This window comes from Aythya ferina, assembly GCF_964211825.1.
Source record: "Aythya ferina genome assembly, chromosome: 6".
In the NCBI taxonomy this organism is placed as follows: domain Eukaryota; kingdom Metazoa; phylum Chordata; class Aves; order Anseriformes; family Anatidae; genus Aythya; species Aythya ferina.
Window position 1 is genome coordinate 11,752,812 of NC_140303.1, and position 19,079 is coordinate 11,771,890.

Sequence of the window (19,079 nt, forward strand, 5' to 3'; positions counted from 1 at the left end):
CAGAGTGGAGGTGGAAACCGGCCATTTCCAGTGCCAATAAGCTGTTCATCTAACAAGCCAGCTCATGAAATTTCATCCTTAAGTGTTCAGATAAATCCGGTAGAGGAACTTGTCTTTCTCCATCGACTGCAAGTTAGCCATACTAAAGCTGGGGATATCCTCGTGCCTGTTGTACCCAGTTGCCTTGGCCTGAACATTGATTCCATTTTTTCTGCCTCTGTCCCAAAGGAAATGGGACAAGAGAATCTTCTGTCCACCCAGCAAGACACCTCTGATATTCACCACAACTTCCTTTGCTCATTCAAATAATCAATCCCTTATTTCCCAGGTTTCTTTCCCTTATCCCTATTCTTCTTGCATATCTTCCCAGGAAATGCTGGAAAACATATTTCTATATAAAACATCTCTTACCTTCAGTTCCCCTGGTGAGCATCTGGTTAGAAAAACTAGCAGGCTGTCTGTGCATAACACACTGCCTATTTGCAGGCTGTGCTACAGAGACATGGAAGAGTTGTGTTGGCTTTAGCTTGCTCATTCCTTCAGTAGCAGCAATGGTACCAGTACCTCTAGGCACTAGTACTCTGATGGGAACTTCTAAGAACAGCAGTCCCTTGAGCATTACACTGGTGAAACAAATAGCTGAGTGGGAAACTGCCTGAGGGAAGTGGACCTTGTTTCTAGATTGCAATCTGGGAAGCAAGCCTCATGGGCCCACCACTGGTTTCCAAATGAGCACTGAGGAATTAGCATCACATCTGCCAGGTATGGCTATTCTGAGGTGCATTTAACATTACAGGTAAAACACAAATAAATAGAACCAACATTACCTATGCTGTACTTTAAAATACTTGCTGTGGAAAGGGAAGAGTTGGAAACACTTGACTGCTGTGGAGAGTGAGAAATGGGTGAAGATAAGATCTCAGGGTGAAAGGCAGCATCTTTGGGTCATATATTCAGGTTCAGAGCATGTGCAGCTGCTGTTCAAACGCACGCTGCATGTCTTTTTTCCTTCTGAATATTTTCTCACCGGTGGCCTTGACCAATTCCTTTTGCATAGTGCAAGTCACACATTGCAGATGCAGGGAGGGCAGTAAATTGCTTTCCTGAACAGGGCCTCTAATGCTTACATTGGATAGTGTGCAAATGCACCGTGTATTTTCTGAAACCAAATTTGCTTGGCACTTGCTAGTGATTTTTGGAACCTGGCTGAGGCATGGAAAAACACTGAATAACAGATCTTAAACGTAAGCTGGCCAAACCTTTGATAGAAGCTTTTTTGTCTTTGCGGGAGTCCTCTGGAATGAGGACTTGGAGCATGAGAGAAAATACATCACCAGTGCAAGAAGAATTTATGACTAAATTAGTGTGAGGTGTGCTGATTTAAGGACAATCTATATGTTCTGAAGGTGGAAGGCCAGAGCAGAAATGCAGGGGGGGTTGTGCAAACCAACAGTCCTGAGCTTTTGTTCACATATGCTGCCACCTATATGTGAGTCACTGACTTTGAGGAGTAAAACACCCTGAATTACAAAACCAGCTTATTAGATTTTATCTTCTTTTCCATTCTTAAATATGACATAAAATATAAATACTTCCCAAGTATATGGAAAATATTTTGTTCTAGAATTGGAAAAAAAAAAAAAATCAAATCTTATTTTATTTTTTTTATATACCCTTTTCTCTACCTTCCAAACTAGGAATAGCTCATAATACACTGGGAACATCTTAACTTTATCAACCATTGCAAACTAAAAAATATAAAGTTTCAGACCACCCAGACAGATGGTATTTTTCATGCTTCTGTATTTGCATACCAGAATGACTTTCATTTTTATCTCTCTTAAAGTGCACATGTAAAATCAATCACGGAGCAGAAATTATTATTGTAAGACTTGAAACTGGTTTAAAAGTCCTTCTTGCCAAGGTTATCAAATCATGGGAAACTTGGGGAGCTATGATTTTTATTGCAGTGTTTGGGGGTTTGTTTATTCTTTTTTGTTTGTTTGTTCCTCAAGGGAAGTCGATTTCCTAAAGGAGTACAACCAGCTGCAACAAAATACCAGGAAACCACTGACCAAGCGGTGCATATAAAAATTTTAAGTGAACAAATTAAAAACAATACTGGCTAATTAAAAAGTACCAATAGGAAGTCCAAACATTTGAAATTTCAATTAAAAATCTCTGGCACCCTTCTGACATGGATAAAGTTGGCATTTGCAGAACAGCAGCTTTCTCACCTGTCTCATTGAGCTCCCAGGATCCCACGCTGAAAGGGTTGTTTTTGTACATTACAATGTTGTTAATTAATGCTGAAAAACTAACAATAGGCCATTGTGTGCATCCAGGCACTTTTTATGAGCATAGGTTTTTTTTTTTTTCCTGGCTTCCCGCAAATAAATTAAGGCTTAAGCTGAGATTCACTGTCAACCTGGCATTCCAGGGTGTATTAAGTTTCTTTTCATTCGTATATCTTTTGTTTTCTCCCCTTGTTGTTTTCAGAGCCTACCTCCTCACTTAAAGGCAATGAGCTCTTCACAGATGCATGCCAAGCAAATAAATGCCCAGCAAGGTGAGGTGCATGAGAGAAACGAGGAGGTGTTTATCAAGGACAAGCTGAGAGAAACAGAGGGGCTTGACATCAAGGAAACTCTCGAGGACCAGATCGGCCAATGTTTCATCGAGTGTCGGTGAGCAGAGAGAAACACTTGCCCCTAAAGAAAACCATTTGCCCCAGGGAGCCTAATTTTGTAGTTCTTACAAATTGCAAATCCACCTTCCAATCCCACTGCAAGCATTACCTGCAGAACGAGCAGCAGAGCTTGTAACTGGGGAACCCAGGCTAGAGCATTACTCTGTACACAGCCTAGCAGGGATCAGAGGTGCACCTTGAAAGACTGGCTGCAGAATCAGACCCACAAAGATTAAACCAGGGGCACATTCAAATTGCATGCTAGCTCGGGCTCTAGCTTTGCAATTACAAAAAGCATACCTACAGTTTAGGAACGCTGACTTTTTTCCCTGTCTGAATACATAAGGTTTAAGAGAGTAACACGGACTTCCATGAGACAGAAGTGTAATGATTTCCTATAGCAAATCACATCACTGGTACTGCAGTCTAGGTGCCTGCTGCCAGTGTTATCTATCAGCCTATATGAGTCTGAAGTATGCTTGTACTTGAGGCCTGACCTTGAAGACACTCCCCCAAATGTAACTTTATTTAGTAGTGCTGCTGATCTCAGTGAAACTTCACGTCTCAGTAGAGTTAAGCACATACTTACACGTTTTTAAACTGAGTGCTGACACCTATAGTTCTCTCAGGAAGTTTACTTTAGCTGAAGTTTGAGACTGGCAACTTCGATATGGCAATACTGTAAAGCTTCATTCTAAGGAATGCACACTGTTTCTGTGACACAGATATTTTTTTCCAGGATTTACCCTATCCAGTGGGTTAGTATGTAAAAGTAAATTGGGAAGCAGGGCCCAGAAATTCCAGGATTTATCAGCAAAGTTTCAGCTGCTCTGCATATGATCACTTCCAGTGGTTTTGTGTCTTGAGCTGCTTGGTGATGTTACAGGGCTTGTATTCATCTTGTGGGCTGGTGTCACATCCATTCATCATTCGGTATTTTTTCAGTGTACTGGCCCTTTCAGTCTACTGGCGTGTAGTTTCCAGGTGGAAACACAAATGCTTTCTGATGAAATCTTTCTCATTAAATATCCTTATTCTTATTTATCCCTTGCCTTTGGTGACTAGACAACAGCAATTGCGTTTGTTGAAAAAAAAAAAAAAAAAGTCATTAAAATAGCACGCAGGTTTATCACAATCTATGTTTCTTTTTTTGTACTTCTGGATCTTACCTACCTTTTAGACTCTAGTATATACTTACCCCATCTAGCCCTCCTTTAAAAATAACTCAGGGTTTTACAAACCTCAGTTTTCACAAAGCACTTCCCCATCCCCTAAATCAACCCTGCTCTTAGGGCCCAGACTGCACAGTGCTTGAGCTGCCATTTCCTGCCTCTTCCCACAACCCCCATGTTCTGAGGTACAGAAAGATCTTATTTCCTTTACTTAATATTACTTATCTAATAGTAATTCTCTAGCATAGGTCAATCGTGTCCAATTATCTTGATGCTAGAGGTTGAGGAAAGCTAGCTGAAATACTGTGTATAATTGTTTCTTTAGGAGATTAACAGAGAACAGCCAATCTCCCAGAGAATAAACCCAGCTGTAAACCTCTTTAAAAACAGTTACAAGATACTATTAAAAGTAAAATCCTTCCTATCAAGGTAGTAACAGCAGATACCAAAGAGCCTAACCAATCCAAATAATCATTTGGAGGAAGCTGATACCAATGTTTGATCACTGGAGGCAGAGAGGAGTGGCTGAAGGAGCTATTCATCAAAACCCTTGCTACCTATTTTATAAGCGACCTGAGCCTCATGTATCTGTGAAATACTCTGAAGAAGGAAAGTGGAGTTTAAATGCTGAGCCTTCTTATTTAGTAAGCCTTACAAGCAAAATGGGACCCTGTTGTTAAATTTATATCCCAGATGTGCCCAGGGGCCCAACTTCAGATGAGACTTCAAGACTGTAGGCAGACAGAGTCAGTATCCCAGCATATAAATATGTGATTAAAGAAGTTGTAAGGAGTCTTTAACTACCCAGTAAGTTGTCTGGTCTGATCTAGTCAGGTTCAGTAGTCTTGAATCTCATCTAGACTTGAAAATTAACAAAGATTAAAGCCAATGTGTGAGTATAAGCACCACATTAACTGTTCTCAGATAGCTTTATGGGTATGCTTTTCCAGAGCAAGTGATTGTATTAAATGGGATTAAGATACACCCACACACAGAGTTAATCAGTGACAACGCTGCTTATCCACAAGGCTTTAGTCAGACAAGTTGTTCTTCTGCAACTGAGAAAGGCTGAGAAAACAGCTCCCCTCTGATCTTATGTTATAATCAGAACTGTGTTATGACAGAACTGCTTCTCTATCCACCCATCTAAAACAATCTGATTTTTAAACTGGAATAAAAATCAGTTTTAGGCTAAAACAGATCATTTCAATGGAGCACAATTAAAGGAAGTGCTGCATGTGTGTTTATGGCAATTTTGTGGTGTGCCTGCACGGGGGGTCATCAGGTGGCAGAGGGACAGTGACAGACTTGCTGCCATCAGAGCACTGTGTTCAATCATTCTCCCTGTTAGTGTCTTCTTTTAAATGAACTGCCCCTCAACTTATCTAAAAATCACTAAGGCACATTTCAGCCAAGACTAGACAGATCTCATTAATAAAATCTGTTCTAGCGACTTAGCAGTGTGGCAGATAAAACCCTGTCCCCATTTTGCAGCCAGCGGGAGAGCTGCCATCAGCTTCCGCGGAGGCTGGACATCACCCAATATTTCAGCTCGTGTGGATCTGGCTGAGTGATGCCGTGGTTTGTGGGATAGAGAGGAGGCACCAAGCTGCCTGCCACGATGCTCTTCGCGGGAGACCTCCACTGAGGTGACCAAAAGAATTTTCCCAGCAGACACATTCACTTGCTTCCAAAATAGGTGAAAGAAAAATTTTGCTAAATGTTGCTACACAGGGGAAGCACGTGTGTCGGGCAGAGCCAAGTTGTGTCTTGCTCCTGCCTGGCCTGCTGAGCAGCGGGCCAGAACTGAAGTGTCAAGGTTTACATTATTACCTGCCAGGATGTACTTTGGCTCTCCATTAAGGCAGTCTACAAGATCAACATCTAAATGTAGCTTATAAATTATTCTTTAACTAGGCTTTTTGACAGAGTTTACCATTTTCTGTAGTCTATTAAATAAACAGATAGCTAAAAGGGAACAAAGATTCTTTTGAATGAATTTTGCTGCATGTACTAAAAAAATAAACCCAAACTTCCATACTGCATCCTTCAATTGGAACGGGATGTGATAGGAAATACAATTAGCAGGTGTTGTCTTTCAGCACCGCTACTATCAGATTACAAAAGCAATGAGCACGTATTAAATTTCTCCACTTATACAGAGAACTGTTATAAATATTTACCACTTTCTTTGCACAAGGGAATAGGAGTAGCTTCAGTCATTTCAAAAACCAAGACAACAACTTCTGAAGATAGGTTCTGGAAAAAAAAAAAAAAAAAAAAAAAAAAAGCAAAACCCAAAGGAATAGATCGAACAAAAAGTTTCAGTTGCTTTATAACACAAAATATTTTTTAATGTAACACTACAATTAATAGCCCTACTGTCCATCGTTCTCTTTATCTGTATTAACTTTTATGAAGCTCTTCTTATGTGGCTGGCAGATTATTCACATACAGCTTTCTAGACTTCTGTTTTGCCTTGTTCCTGTGGTCAATACTAAAAAAAGAAAGATTTTTTGAACGCTTGAGATCATTTGAAAAAAAAAAAAAAAACATCATGCTATCTACCTGTAGTCCTCCCTGTTTTTCAAGGTAGCTATGTTATTCATGGAACAGGAGTACAAATGCTCCAGAATTAATACTTGCTGTGATTATGTACCTCTGAGCCTGGATTTTAATCAAATGACTCCCACACATTCCATCCATTATATTAATAACAGAGTTTTATATTAAAATGTAGCAATTACATAGCTGGGGCTTTAGTTTCAATTTCCTGTGCTATTCCAGACCAGAAACATTTTTCTCTTAATTTCACATTCAGGGTTTTGCACTGCATATGCAAGAACTGTCATCATTGTCTTCTCCACGGTATATACCAACAGTCCCCAGATAACAAATCTTTCTCGGATTCATCCCTAAATTAAAAAAAAAAAAAAAAAAAAAAAAAAAAGCAGAAAGAAGGGTAAAGAAGGATCCCCTTATTATATGGAAAACTGTTGTAGCATTTTTGTCTAAGAAAAGTCTGCTCTGACAGAAATCAATACAAAGGATCAGAAATCAAGATGAGGTTTTTATTACCAGAGATAGCCTGAAGAATCACAGGGGAGAGCCTAATACACAGGCTTTGCTGTAATGTGTCTTATGCCCTCTAGCTGTAACAAATTATGCCGTGAATTTCTTGGAGGATTTATATGCCTCTGCTCAGCGCTCTGGGGAGCATTTCATCAGTGGCATTGCTGACCTAATAACAGGGGATCTAAGTAATAGCAACTTTTATGTACGTTATGTGTTATTCCCACAGATTTGGGGATTGGTTTTCTCGAGGAAGGAGGAGGCAAGGGGTAAATGTGCTTTCATAATAGGTTTACACTTTACTGATTAGCTTTGAATGATCTTCTCGCTCTGCCTGCTGACTTGAGTGCTGTCAGAAAAAGAATTGGCCAAGCCTCATGGTGAGCGAGTGAGACTTCTTCTGAAGCGGGGGGTTCCTGTGCTTTATTTATTCATTTGGAGCATTCCTGACAGCCAGCCCAGGCTTTGATGCAGGGGAAGAGAGAAAGAAATAGGAAGCGATCGTGTTATATTTCCCTTTTTCACAGGACTGTTTTGTTGAGCCAAGTTCACTGCCAATATGCCTGTTCACGGGACTCCCTAGGTAGCAGGGGGTGGGTGATGCGGAGGCAGGAGGAAAACGAATGGAGAGAGAGGTTTTGCACTGAAACTCCACAGAATAGGGCAAGTATTCATTTGCGTCAGGCGCTGCCTGTATCGCCTTTCACACTCCCTACACTCTGCTCCTTACGAAGTTAATATTAATGCGTGTGCAAGCTGCCAGGCAATCCATCAACAGCCGAAATCTTGCCAACAGGACACAGACAGATAGCACCTCGGCTGTGCCAGCCTGCACCACCCCTGCCCTCTGCTCCCTCGGCCCCGGTTCGGAGGAGCTGAGCCGCTCCAAGTCCATCCAGACTTGTCTCGGTCTCCAGCCCCACTGGGATTACTGGACGTGCTCTCAGGCTGCCAGAAGCTCTTTCCAAGGAACCAAGGAGTACAGAGTACGGTCTCTGCACAATATGGCACCAGTTTGAAAAACAGCTGATACGAAAATTGCTTAATAACTAGTTTCTGTGCAGCAAGCCGCAATGGCAGACAGTTCTTTTAAACAGCAAGCTCCAGTCTGGAACTTCTTGGAATATGACCAAATAGACAGAGTATCAGACCCTTAATCACAGTCCACACTTTACAATGCCCCATTACTCTTACAAATGCCTTTCCTTCTTCTCTGCTACCCCTGCAAGGGCACTTCTCCCATAGAAACCTACAGAGGAATGCTTCTCTTGCATCTGGTACTTTATATTCAGCACAGACAGGAGTTACTGCCCACAGGAGCTGTTTGTAGATGGGTGATGAAATGCTCTCTTTCACCTAATCCATATTGTCATTACTTGTTTTCCCTGTCATCATTAAAGGATCATCACGCACTCATGAGCCACTTGTATGCGACATTCCATTTGGGTGCAAAAATTACCAGCCAGAAGTAGCTGTGAGCTCAATGTACAACAGGAGGATGTTCTGCAGTCGGGGATAAATAAGGGAATTGTCTCCTAATCGCATCAGATGAGGAGGAGATGAATGAAATTAGAAAGAAGTCTATATCTGCAGCACAGTTTTCTCCTGTCCTTATCTGCTCGCTAAAGTTGATCATATCCTTTCCTAGCCTTGTGTACTCAACACACCGAAAGCCTGCACAAAGTGAGTTCTTCAGGGAATGTCACAAAAGAAGTCGAAGTTTCTTTTGAATCACTCTGCAGACAGAGTGTTTCTCCTCTGAGCCTTTTTTCAGGAGGGTGAAGACAAGCTCTAAGTTGTGGAGGTGAAGCTCTGGGAGGTGATGGCAAAGGCTTGGGGGTCCTCTTCTCTCCCAGTACTTTGTGTTCCTACTGGGACATCAATACTACAGCAAATGGGCACATTTGCTAAACTTTGGCTAAATACTAAGAATTCTACGTTGTTCTTTCATCAGGCTTGCTGAGAACAAGAGAGAAGGTTCAGGTAAAGCTGAATAATAGATTTTTTTATTTTTTTTTAAGTACTAAGGAGGAGATACTCCTGTAGTCTCTAAATCAACTGATTCAGAATTGTTGCCATATTTCATGTTGGAATGAGATTTGTCTTTTACAAAACCTCCAAGCAAGGGACAGAAGAGATGAGTTCTGTTTTTCAGTCCATAGCTTCACCTCTGTTTTCTGACAGAAATAACAACTTTAGATTTTGTAAAGGCATTGTAACAATTAGTGCTAGTACAAGGTGCTCTCTGTACACCTTTCTGCAAAGCCAAAAGGCCATTCATTAGGAACAGCTTACATCTAACATCAACTTTTCTGGACATGGGGGACATGGCTCAGCCTGCACCCAGGTGCTTAACTGTACCTTGCGTAGACACTCAAAGCTAGCTTCAAAATCCACAAGGAACAGTGCTTAGCCCTGGCAGCAAAACCTGCACAGGACCCTACAGAGAGATTTTGTCAGCTATGCTGAGCCCCTTGCTGCAAGCAGCCACACCGCCATCTGAGCCCAAGCTGGTTAGTTCAGAGCACATCTGTGGGAACTGAAACCCTGCCTCTGGGTTGCAGGGTGAGACAACCTCTAAGAGTGATTAATTAACATAATTAGGAGCTGTAAACATTAATGGGTAATGTTCAAGCATTTCCTAACACATTCCTAAAGCTTCCACTGAGTAGTTATCTATTGACTAATTTTGGCAGACATCTTTAAGGCTGGAGGGAGCGAGGGAAGGGAATGCAAATGCATCACTGGCTTACCGGAGGAGTACCAGAACAAATAACCCACCAGGTTTCTTTGAGCAGAGGGAAAATAAGTTATCATAAACAAGAGGACGGTTTGTGTATGGTGGGGGAAGAGCAGAGAGTGTGCGCTGAGGATTAAATAGCAAGATTATCATGAGAAGCAGGATGTTGAAGAGGCCAGGACTGCAGCCCACAGTTCTGCAACCTGTTTTCCCATTGATTGTAATCAACTCTTAAGATCTGATAGCCATTAAAAAAAAAAATAACTCAGTCATTCTTGCTTGTGGGAACACCATTGTCCTCTTTTAAAAGTGTGAACCCCTCTAATTCCAGAGGAGGGGCAACTGTTATTAAGTCCATCTGCAGTTAATCCACTTTATTGGGTGTCCGTGGATTTACAGGAGGCAGGGGACACCTCTGGAAGCTTCTGTGCAGTGGCAGAAGTTGCCTACTTCAGTGTGTGCTAAGAATTTATGAGAGTGCTGACATTAATGGAGGCGGCTTGATGGCTTTTGGGGGGGATCAGCCAGAATCCCCTGGATTCATATATTTCTCATACTTGGTGAAACACAGATAAATCTTGGTAGCGGGTATCTGCAACAGTAAGACCAGTTGCACCCTGGTGTCAGGCCTCCAGAGAGGCATTGATAGTATTACTAGTTCTGCTTTCTAAATTATCACAAACTCTGAAATATGTTGCCTTCCCATTTTTGTAAGGCTCCTTGCATTTACACTTCAATTTATAGTGATTGGCAGATCTGCATAGTGATTAAAAACATATGCAAAGGACCCTGCTGCTCTTTCTTCATTTCCTATTTTGTTCATTGAACTTTCAAAAGTTTGAAATAATCGAGTAACAAAAATAAGATTCTTAAAATATCTCAGGTGCAAGTCAAGATTCCCAGTTTTCAACATCACTTTTGTCACCTAATGAGCCAACGCTGCACGTAAACACAACTGCACCAGTTTTCCAAACTCCGCTGCTCCCTTCCAGATAGACATTCAGATGTCTTAAATCACTACAAGTTGTTGGTGACCTTACCTGAATGATCTCTCCTTTGACTGACAGTTTGTTCCTGAAATAGGGTCAGGCCCTGATATTATTTAGCACAGCTAAGTCTTTACCCTAAGCGGACCCTTGTTAGCTTCTAAAGAGGGTTTCATGTACTTTACGAGCAAATTTAACAAGATCAGGGCTGTTTCAAGGGTTTTACAGACAGAAGAGCATGCTGTTGGACCCCAAGGACTTGCTCTCCAAGCAGTTCACCACGAGTACAAGCTCAGGGAAAACTATTCCAGTGCCATGGAGGGCTCAGCATCTTGCAGGAACACTCAGGACTCCAAGCATCTGCAGACACGTATTCATCTTTTCATTGGGCATGATTTGCATTGCACACTTCTTGCCATACTTGCATATAAATTATTCATTAGCAGCATTAAAAGCTCATTCAGATTTGAACAGTCACACGTTACAAAGCCATAACGAACATGGTTCTTCTTCAGATCACTCTGTCCTCCTCCTCCACTTTCCTCCTCAACCTGCTTCCTTCTAAATCACTTGCTCAGAAAGACAACCTTTTTGGAGAGGGAGTTTTTGCAAGGGCATGTAGTGACAGGATAAGGAGTAATGGTTTTAAACTAAAAGAGGGTAGATGCAGATTAGGAACAAAGGAACAAATTCTGCACTCTGAGGACAGTGAGGCCCTGTTCCAGGCTGCCCAGAGGAGCTGTGGGTGCCCCATCCCTGGCAGTGCCCAAGGCCAGGCTGGATAGGGTCTGATTTGCTTGAGGCAGGGGTGGTACTGGGTGGGCTTTGAGGTCCCTTCCAGCCCTAAGTATTCTGTGATTCCCCACCCCATCTCACGGTCTGCCTCTGCAGTTTTCAACTGTAAAGCCTTAAACACTCTGGTGACTGTAGACTATAGGCAAAAATTTTCAGAGACAACTAGCTCAGCCTGTGGAGATAGGATTTTTTTTTTTTTTTTTTTTTTTTTTTTTAAAACAGGGACAGCAAAACTATATATGTTCGAAAGGCTTGCAGCTCCTTGTCCTACATCTTGAGATCAAAAAGATAGGTCTCATTGGATATTTGCATTTTTAGCAAAATGGTGTCTGCAGCTAGCAAGACCAAAGCAGGAAGTCTCAGTATGTGCACTGGGTGTTACAGCTGATGGTCAGCAAGGGAAAACCAAAGGACCCAAATCACAGTGTTAGACCAAGGGCAGGCTGCTCTTTGACCTGTCATGCCAGTCACTTCCAGCCCAGTTCTTACAGACATACCCATCCTGAGCACTATTCTGCAGGCTGAATTCCTGGCTTCACTCGCTTTCTACTTTTGGATTTGCAGCACTACAGAGGCAAAACTGACCATTATAACAAATTTAGGTTAGATTCCCTTCCTACCTTCCTTAAATGGCTGAAAAGGAGTCACAGATATCCAGGGTCCCTTGACCTTGAGTTTAAACCTCCTGCTTAGCATTAAAGCTCCTAAAAATATTCATTCCTTTATACGTCCAAAAGTCTGGAATCCGCTAAAGTAAATAGCATTACTCTGAGTTGGTCCCATTTGCAAGCAAGAAGAAAAATCTTGTAACTAATTAGTTCATTTTCCTAAAGTACTCATAGCCATCTACAGTAATACTTGGGAATTAAAAGCTTGAAAACGCTAAGTGTTGCCGACATAATGCAACAACCTCCCGCTGATATTCTCAAGGACACTTCCCGAACAGTAGATTTATTTGTTGTCATAGATACTCACACAGACACAAACATCAGTAAGGTTCAGGGCTTGCACTTGCCAGCAGCTTATTACAATACAGCTCCACATGTTTTAAAGGTTGGATTGGACTTTTTTCTGGGAAATGCTGCAGTAGTGCCTGGCGCAATGGGCACGTTAGGTCGCAGTTCTTCCACACTGTATTTTCTTTATTCCTTTCTCAAGCAGGGTCCCCACACATCAGACAGGATTTCTGAGGGAAGGGACAAGTGGGGTATTTAACAGTGGTATCTATTCTTTGTTTGAGCAGCATAGCACAGTCCTGATCAATAAGAAAGGAAGAAGGGAGTAAATTCCAAGGGGAAGAGGAAGGGACCCAGCCCAGCAGTTTTTCACTTCACTCTGTGGTAGAGAGAGGTATCTTCTCCAGCAAGTTAATACAGAGCAGGTGGAAGAACCAATTCTCCCACTTCCCCCTTTCCTGCCACAGAGTGAATGAAGATATGCTGGGATACAGGAACAAGGAGCAGGCAGAGAAAAAAGCCTCAGGAGTCCCACTGGTGCCTGGTGGAAGGACAGAGAGGTACTGGGGAGTCAGTGGCTGGCAGAGGAGAGGTGTTTAAAAGATATTCTGGGAAAAGAAAGAGTAAGGAAAAGCTTAGAAGTAAGGCGAATAAAAATGAACAGGAAGCACAGAGCAGTGGTTCCCAAACTACAGCCCTTGCTCCACAGAAAGATCTCTTTGGAAAAGCAAGCAAAGGAGGTAGAAAAGACATTTTCAGCCTTGGCTCTATAAAATGCAAAGAAGAAAGGAAGCAAGTGGGGAAAAAAGAAACGTGGCATGGACTGACACAAGAAGCAGAGCAAAAGGGTAGCAGAAACATTCACAAGGAGCTAGAGAGGCAGAAGCAGAAAAGAATGGATGAAAGAGGCATATAACTGGGGGAAAAAATACCCTGAGCTACCAATTTGAAAAACAGGGACAGTTAGAACCAGAGACTGATGGAAAATATGAAGCATGTCCAATAGAAAGACAAAAGAGCAGTCTCTGGAGGTGTATGCCACCAAGCAAGCTCAGGTGGAGGTATAAAAAAAAAAAAACAACAAAAAAAACACGATTGTCTACAGCCAGGAAGTCTGATTTGACTATGGAGTGGATGAAGGCATGTGAGTTATGGTTGGGAATACAGCTGTGAATGACAGCCTGTTATTCTTTCTCACGGGATAAGAGGGATATATTTAGTTCTGAAATACAGTCCTTTCACTGTTTTCACTGACAGTGGGTTTTTTGGAGTTTACATACCAGGGACCATAGCGGCAGTGCGTCTGATGGAATATAAGACTGAATCAGGCCATTGCGGTTTCAATATGCCAGCGTGTTTATTTAACAAGCTGCTGACAAGTTACTTAAGTGCTGAATTTCAAGCGAATCCCACACACAAGGGACTTGCATCGTCTAGCACAGAAAATCCAGGCTTCCACTGGAAATCAGTGTAACATCCACCACACTGTTAAGACAGCTTCCATCCTGGTCTCATTTCTCCTTGCCCTTCTTCACCTGTACCTTAGCCCATCTGTTTTTCAAGCCAAATGTCAAAATACACAATTAGACTCAAGCTCAGCTGCCATAAGATACCACCAGGGTTTCACACCTATGCCCTTCTTCAGTTTGGGGCATAATTCAAATTCTGATAGGGTTAAGCAAAAGGAGATGTGGGCAGCAGGGTGGAAGAAGCAGGTTACCTCATCAGCCTCCAGATCTCTATAATGAAATAGCCAGTACAGGCTCCGGGTGACAGCAGTATTACCTGGATAATATTGCACCCAGGTAAGGGTGCCAAGGGCAGGTGAGGCGAGGCATCTTTTCTCCTTCAAGCACTTTGCATATTTCCCTTTGGAGCACCAAACTGCACATTTGCTAAATGAGCAGTGTGCTGCAAGATTTGGCAAGCACCTAAGTAAATCCTCCCCAGTGCAAAGTTAGCATTAAAGTTGGTCCATCCAAATGCTATGCTCGGATTGAATCTTGACTTAACACTGAAAAGGTTTTGAGATACTATTTCTGAGAGTGGAATAAGAACTTGCCTGAAACCTGAGTCTCATCCACTCCTTCCAGAATCAATATGTTTCAGTTTTACTGAGAATTTCGGCATGGGGGAGATTAGTCAGACTCCATCAATCAGGTTGGTTTTATTATCCAGGTCAGAGTCCAGGGCTTTTCAGTCATGCTGCGTTTCAGCCATGTGCAGATACAACAGAAAATCTATTTATAGTAATTTACTTTAAAAATGCCCAGCTATTGGCATCACAAACTATGTTTTGTCTGCTGTATCAGGCATCTTCAGGACTTACACAATTGCAGTATTAGGAGTTACCATCCTAGGCAGAGTAAGAGATTTTACACTGCATGTAAGGGGCTTGCTGGTTCTTGTTAGGCTCTGCTCATAAAAAATAACAATTTCAGCATAGTCCCATTCAGTGTGATGTCTCACCAAATAGAAACTTGTTTCACTTGGGCAAAGAGCACAGAACCATAAAAGAGCTCGATACTTGCATAAAAGTACTGAGTATGTCTCAGTACTTACATAAAAGAGTTCAGTCCTTACTGAGATATTTATATAATATCAGGAAACTGCATCACTCCTAACTAAAATCTGTTCAAACACTCCCCTCTCCTCTTAGATTGCCTTACTGATGCATGAATCCTGTGGTGGATTGGAAAGGAAATTTACTTTCTTGTTTTGTGCTCCCCATCACATAGGGAGACTGGCTCTTCCTTGCAGATTTTTCTGGAAAGCATCTAATCCAGCAAGTAATTTTGAAGATATTGGTTTAAAGTGCGGCTGTAAGTTAAAGCCTGCAGTCTCTATAGCTGCAGGATTCCTCAACGTATTCCAAGACAAAACACAATTGCTCCAGGGGAGCAAATTCCAGAGCTCTGCCATCTTCCGTATTACATACATGTGCTTCCCATCACAGGCTCAGCACTCGTGGCTGCCACAGAGAGGGTAACACTATGCCCAACATATCATTTCGCCGTCATCCTCTTCTGGGAAATCATGTATAACATGGGCTTTTATTCTTTATGGATTGCAAGGTTTGCAGTTGTGGGAGGCCTGGGAACTGGTGGGAGTGAAGGTGGGAGAAGCTGATTGTAGCCTCTCCCACGTATGTGCCCGTATTTCATTCCTGTCCAAACCTAATCTTTACATTCCTCCCTTCGTGAGCCTTGCTTTCCTACAATAAGGCCATTCCAAAGAACTGATCCTCTGTATAGGCCCATAAAGCAATACATTTACATCTCCACTATTAAAATAAATAAATAAATAAATAAATAAGAAGAGAAAGAGGGAGGTAGAAAAAAACATTCCTCTAGGGTTAGCAAGTGAATATGCAACTTGGCCTTCGAGTTTCAGCCTTTCTTCTCAGATAGCACTTCCCACACTTCCCTACGTATTACACCACTTGGGAAGAAGAATGTTACCAATGTTTGGGTGCCCTGCTTCTGCCACGAGTGGGCTGCTGGACCAGCTCCATATTCCCAGAGGACAGCCCCTAGACCTCTGACAAACAGTCTGCCTCTTCCTGCCCCACTGCCAACAACTCTCTGCAGCACCTGCCCTGTGTACCAAAGAAACGTTTAAAAACCATGTCATCAGGCCACAACATAAATGAAGAATAATAACAAAGCTCCATTTTGTGCTTATAATTGTTTAAATTTGAGTGCATTCCACTGAGAGTAGCATGGGCAAAAGAATTCATTTGGAGATGCAATGCCTGAGCCCTGCAATAGGACTCAGAATTGAATTAAGAATTCAATTCTTTATCAGTCTTTAAGATTGCCCCCACTCTCAGCCAGTTCCAGGAGATGACAGAATATACACCAGAGAGATGCAGAAAACAAGTAAACAAAAATTTATCTATGTATATATACACACCACTCCAATTTTTCTTTCACATAACTAAAAGGTGGGGGTTAATGAGCTTGGCATCTCAAGGTATCACGGTGTGTTTCTTGGACTGCAAAGATGACTAAGTTTTTCAATTAACACCTTTGATAAATGGATGCTCTTACTACCAGCCTGAGACTAGTTTCTAATTGAGCTCATCTAGAATGTTTCTCCCTTTTTTTTTCCCACCCGCTTTTAAATTGCCAATGCAGAGGTTCTAATTGATTTTTGTTGGTACTGAACTATTAGTTTGTTAGTATTGACCAGGAGCCTTTGGACCAGGCACATTTAAACATTTCTAACTTTGTATACATTTTCTCAGCAATATTCTTCAAGATCAGTCTCAGGTTTTTCCCCATTTTATGTTCTGTGTATACCTGATTGTGATTTATTCAAATAAGGCTGCTCAAGCCAATTGGGACGAACACTGAAAATCATGCACTGTGACTGCTTTCATATGCATGAAATTGCCTCAGATTTATCATTAAAGAGTTCATTTAAACACTCATGGAAACCACAGAGAACCGGAGCTCTCGAAGTGAACAAGAATGTTAGCAGCAGAAAATCTCAGAGCAAGGCATTTGGTTGCTTTCTTAACTGAAGAATACATCATGCCACATTTTCAACCTCTTTTTCCCCACTGAAGTTCTCCCCTGTCACAAGTGCTTGTAAAGCAAGCATCATCTTAGCTACAAGTAGTGCCGTTTGTGCGACACTGCGATATTGATCTTAAATGAAGTTGCAAGCCACTCTCCCAAGCAGTAATGTGATGCCTGACAGATACTGATTACGCATTGTCCTTTACAAACGCTTAAAGACAAGTCATGGACTGGCAGCAGGTCAGAGGCACAACAATCCTTGAATGGGACAGCTCTGATATAGTGGTTGGATAAGACAGCACACACATGCAGATAATTTTAATATAGGGAGGTGAAAAATGCTGCCAGTTATGTCAGACTGAACTGTGTTTCTGCACAGAAGTAAGGCAGACTTAGAGCTCCTCAAAAGAAGGAAATTAACTGCTGAAATACATCTGATGCTGCTTTCACCATCACCTCAGATTTACCCATCTTCACCCCACAGTAAAATTATGCAAGCAGTTATAAACCAGATAAAAATCACATTGTTTTAGACCTTGCCTCTGGTAGGCTGGGTTGTTTTAACCACTGACACACAAGGTTAACTATTATGCTTATACGCTGCGCTGTATTTATTTGAGCTTTTAAATAAGGGTAGATCAAAGCACAAAGATTCTCTGTTCGTTTTCAAGCTATCGGTCCCAAATTTTCCAGACAGACATAAAGGATGCATATGCTGCACAGTGCGTGCGGGGAGTTTGACATGCCCCAAGTGTGCTGAATTTATTATGCACGCACGCAACTCTCCGTCCAGCATACGAACAAAAGGTTGAGGCAGAGCACAGGCATTCGAGAGCTTTTAATCAGCTAATACCTGTAATACCCTTGAAATACCTCAAGTACCTTTCACAGTCAGGTGGTGGCAGAAGAAATACAGCACATGCCAAAACATCACAGAACGAGGAAGGCGAAGCCCAGGGAGAGCCAACACAGCATGAGTGTGAGCAGCACTTTTCCAGATGGGTGACCTGTCCAGGGCACCCTCACCACAGCAACACCATCAGGTTAAAGTGCAGGTCAGTGATGGGCCATGGCAAAACAACACAAAGCAGTGATGCCCAGCCTGCACCTTCTTTCTCCTCCAAAAGAGATGTGTTTTTTTTTTTGTTTTGTTTTGTTTTTTTGTTTTTTTTTTTTTTTTTTTTTGCTTCTGACACCTTGACTTCTAGAAGCAAAAGCAATCGCTCAAATTTTTCATAAACAAAGCCGATAAGAGAAAATGTTCAGCGTACTCCATTTCACTCCACTTCCCAAGTGACTTGGTGATGTTGGAGGGTAAGCTATTTTTCTTGGCTGGCCTTGCTACGAAATTGCATGCTTTATTTTCCTCTTTACAGAATTCATATTGTGTTAATAAAGAACTGTTGACTCCCTCTGGCTGACTCTGCAGAAAAGCAATTCTTGCAAAGCTTCTAGTCTGAGTTAAAGTAATCTTGCTTAAAACTGGCCATAATTGTTTCAGTCTCTTAAGTTTAATACTAAGCACAAGAAATATTGCCAATTTGAGTCAGGATTTGACATTCTGGGAAAGCAGGATAAGCTGACCAAAGGTAAGGAATTCAGTAAATGCAAGGGGAATTTGACCTGGCGTTTCTTTGAGTCAGCTTCTGTATTTTTGACCTCACTCTGAAAAGAATGGAAAGATGTAAGAAAATCAAAACAGATGAGAGTTTAATGAGACTTTTGAGCTCCAGCATACTCATTACTCCAGCAGCCAAGTCCCCCAGACATGGTGCTAGGCCCTGAGGGGAGTTCTTCCTCCGCATAAGGATTGCTCAACTCAGCCTCATTACAGCCTGGTTGACAGAGCCGCATTCTTCGAAAGGCTGTAGACAGTCAACAGGAAGCTTATGCTGGAAATAAGCCTAAGGATAGTCTGTCTGTGGAAGCTGGTGAGCAGCTCTTCACTTTATGAGACAGCCCAGTGAGGAAGACAGCCCGCTTCATGGCTCCAGTAAATAACGGGTCATTAAGAAGTCTGAAATAGAATGACAGTAACTAAAAAAAGTGTAAACCTTTTAGGAAACAAATAACGAGTGTGGATGTCGGTACCTGCAGGTATTTCCAGCAAATACGGTTCACCATACTCTATTTCTAGACCTAT

At 41.9% G+C, this 19,079-nt stretch overlaps 1 protein-coding gene and 1 long non-coding RNA gene across 3 annotated transcripts in view; one reads left to right on the forward strand and one right to left on the reverse strand.

The window, feature by feature from the left end:
- DRC11 (dynein regulatory complex subunit 11) overlaps positions 1-19,079 on the forward strand; it is a 103,710-nt gene that overhangs the window by 25,011 nt on the left and 59,620 nt on the right. For both annotated transcript variants that reach the window (XM_084524772.1, XM_084524771.1), the window contains exon 6: positions 2,500-2,687. In XM_084524772.1, the coding sequence (XP_084380898.1) occupies positions 2,500-2,687 (188 nt within the window). The remainder of the gene's footprint in view (positions 1-2,499; positions 2,688-19,079) is intronic.
- Positions 1-19,079, reverse strand: part of LOC311439285 — a 109,868-nt gene that overhangs the window by 23,161 nt on the left and 67,628 nt on the right. The window lies entirely within an intron of this gene.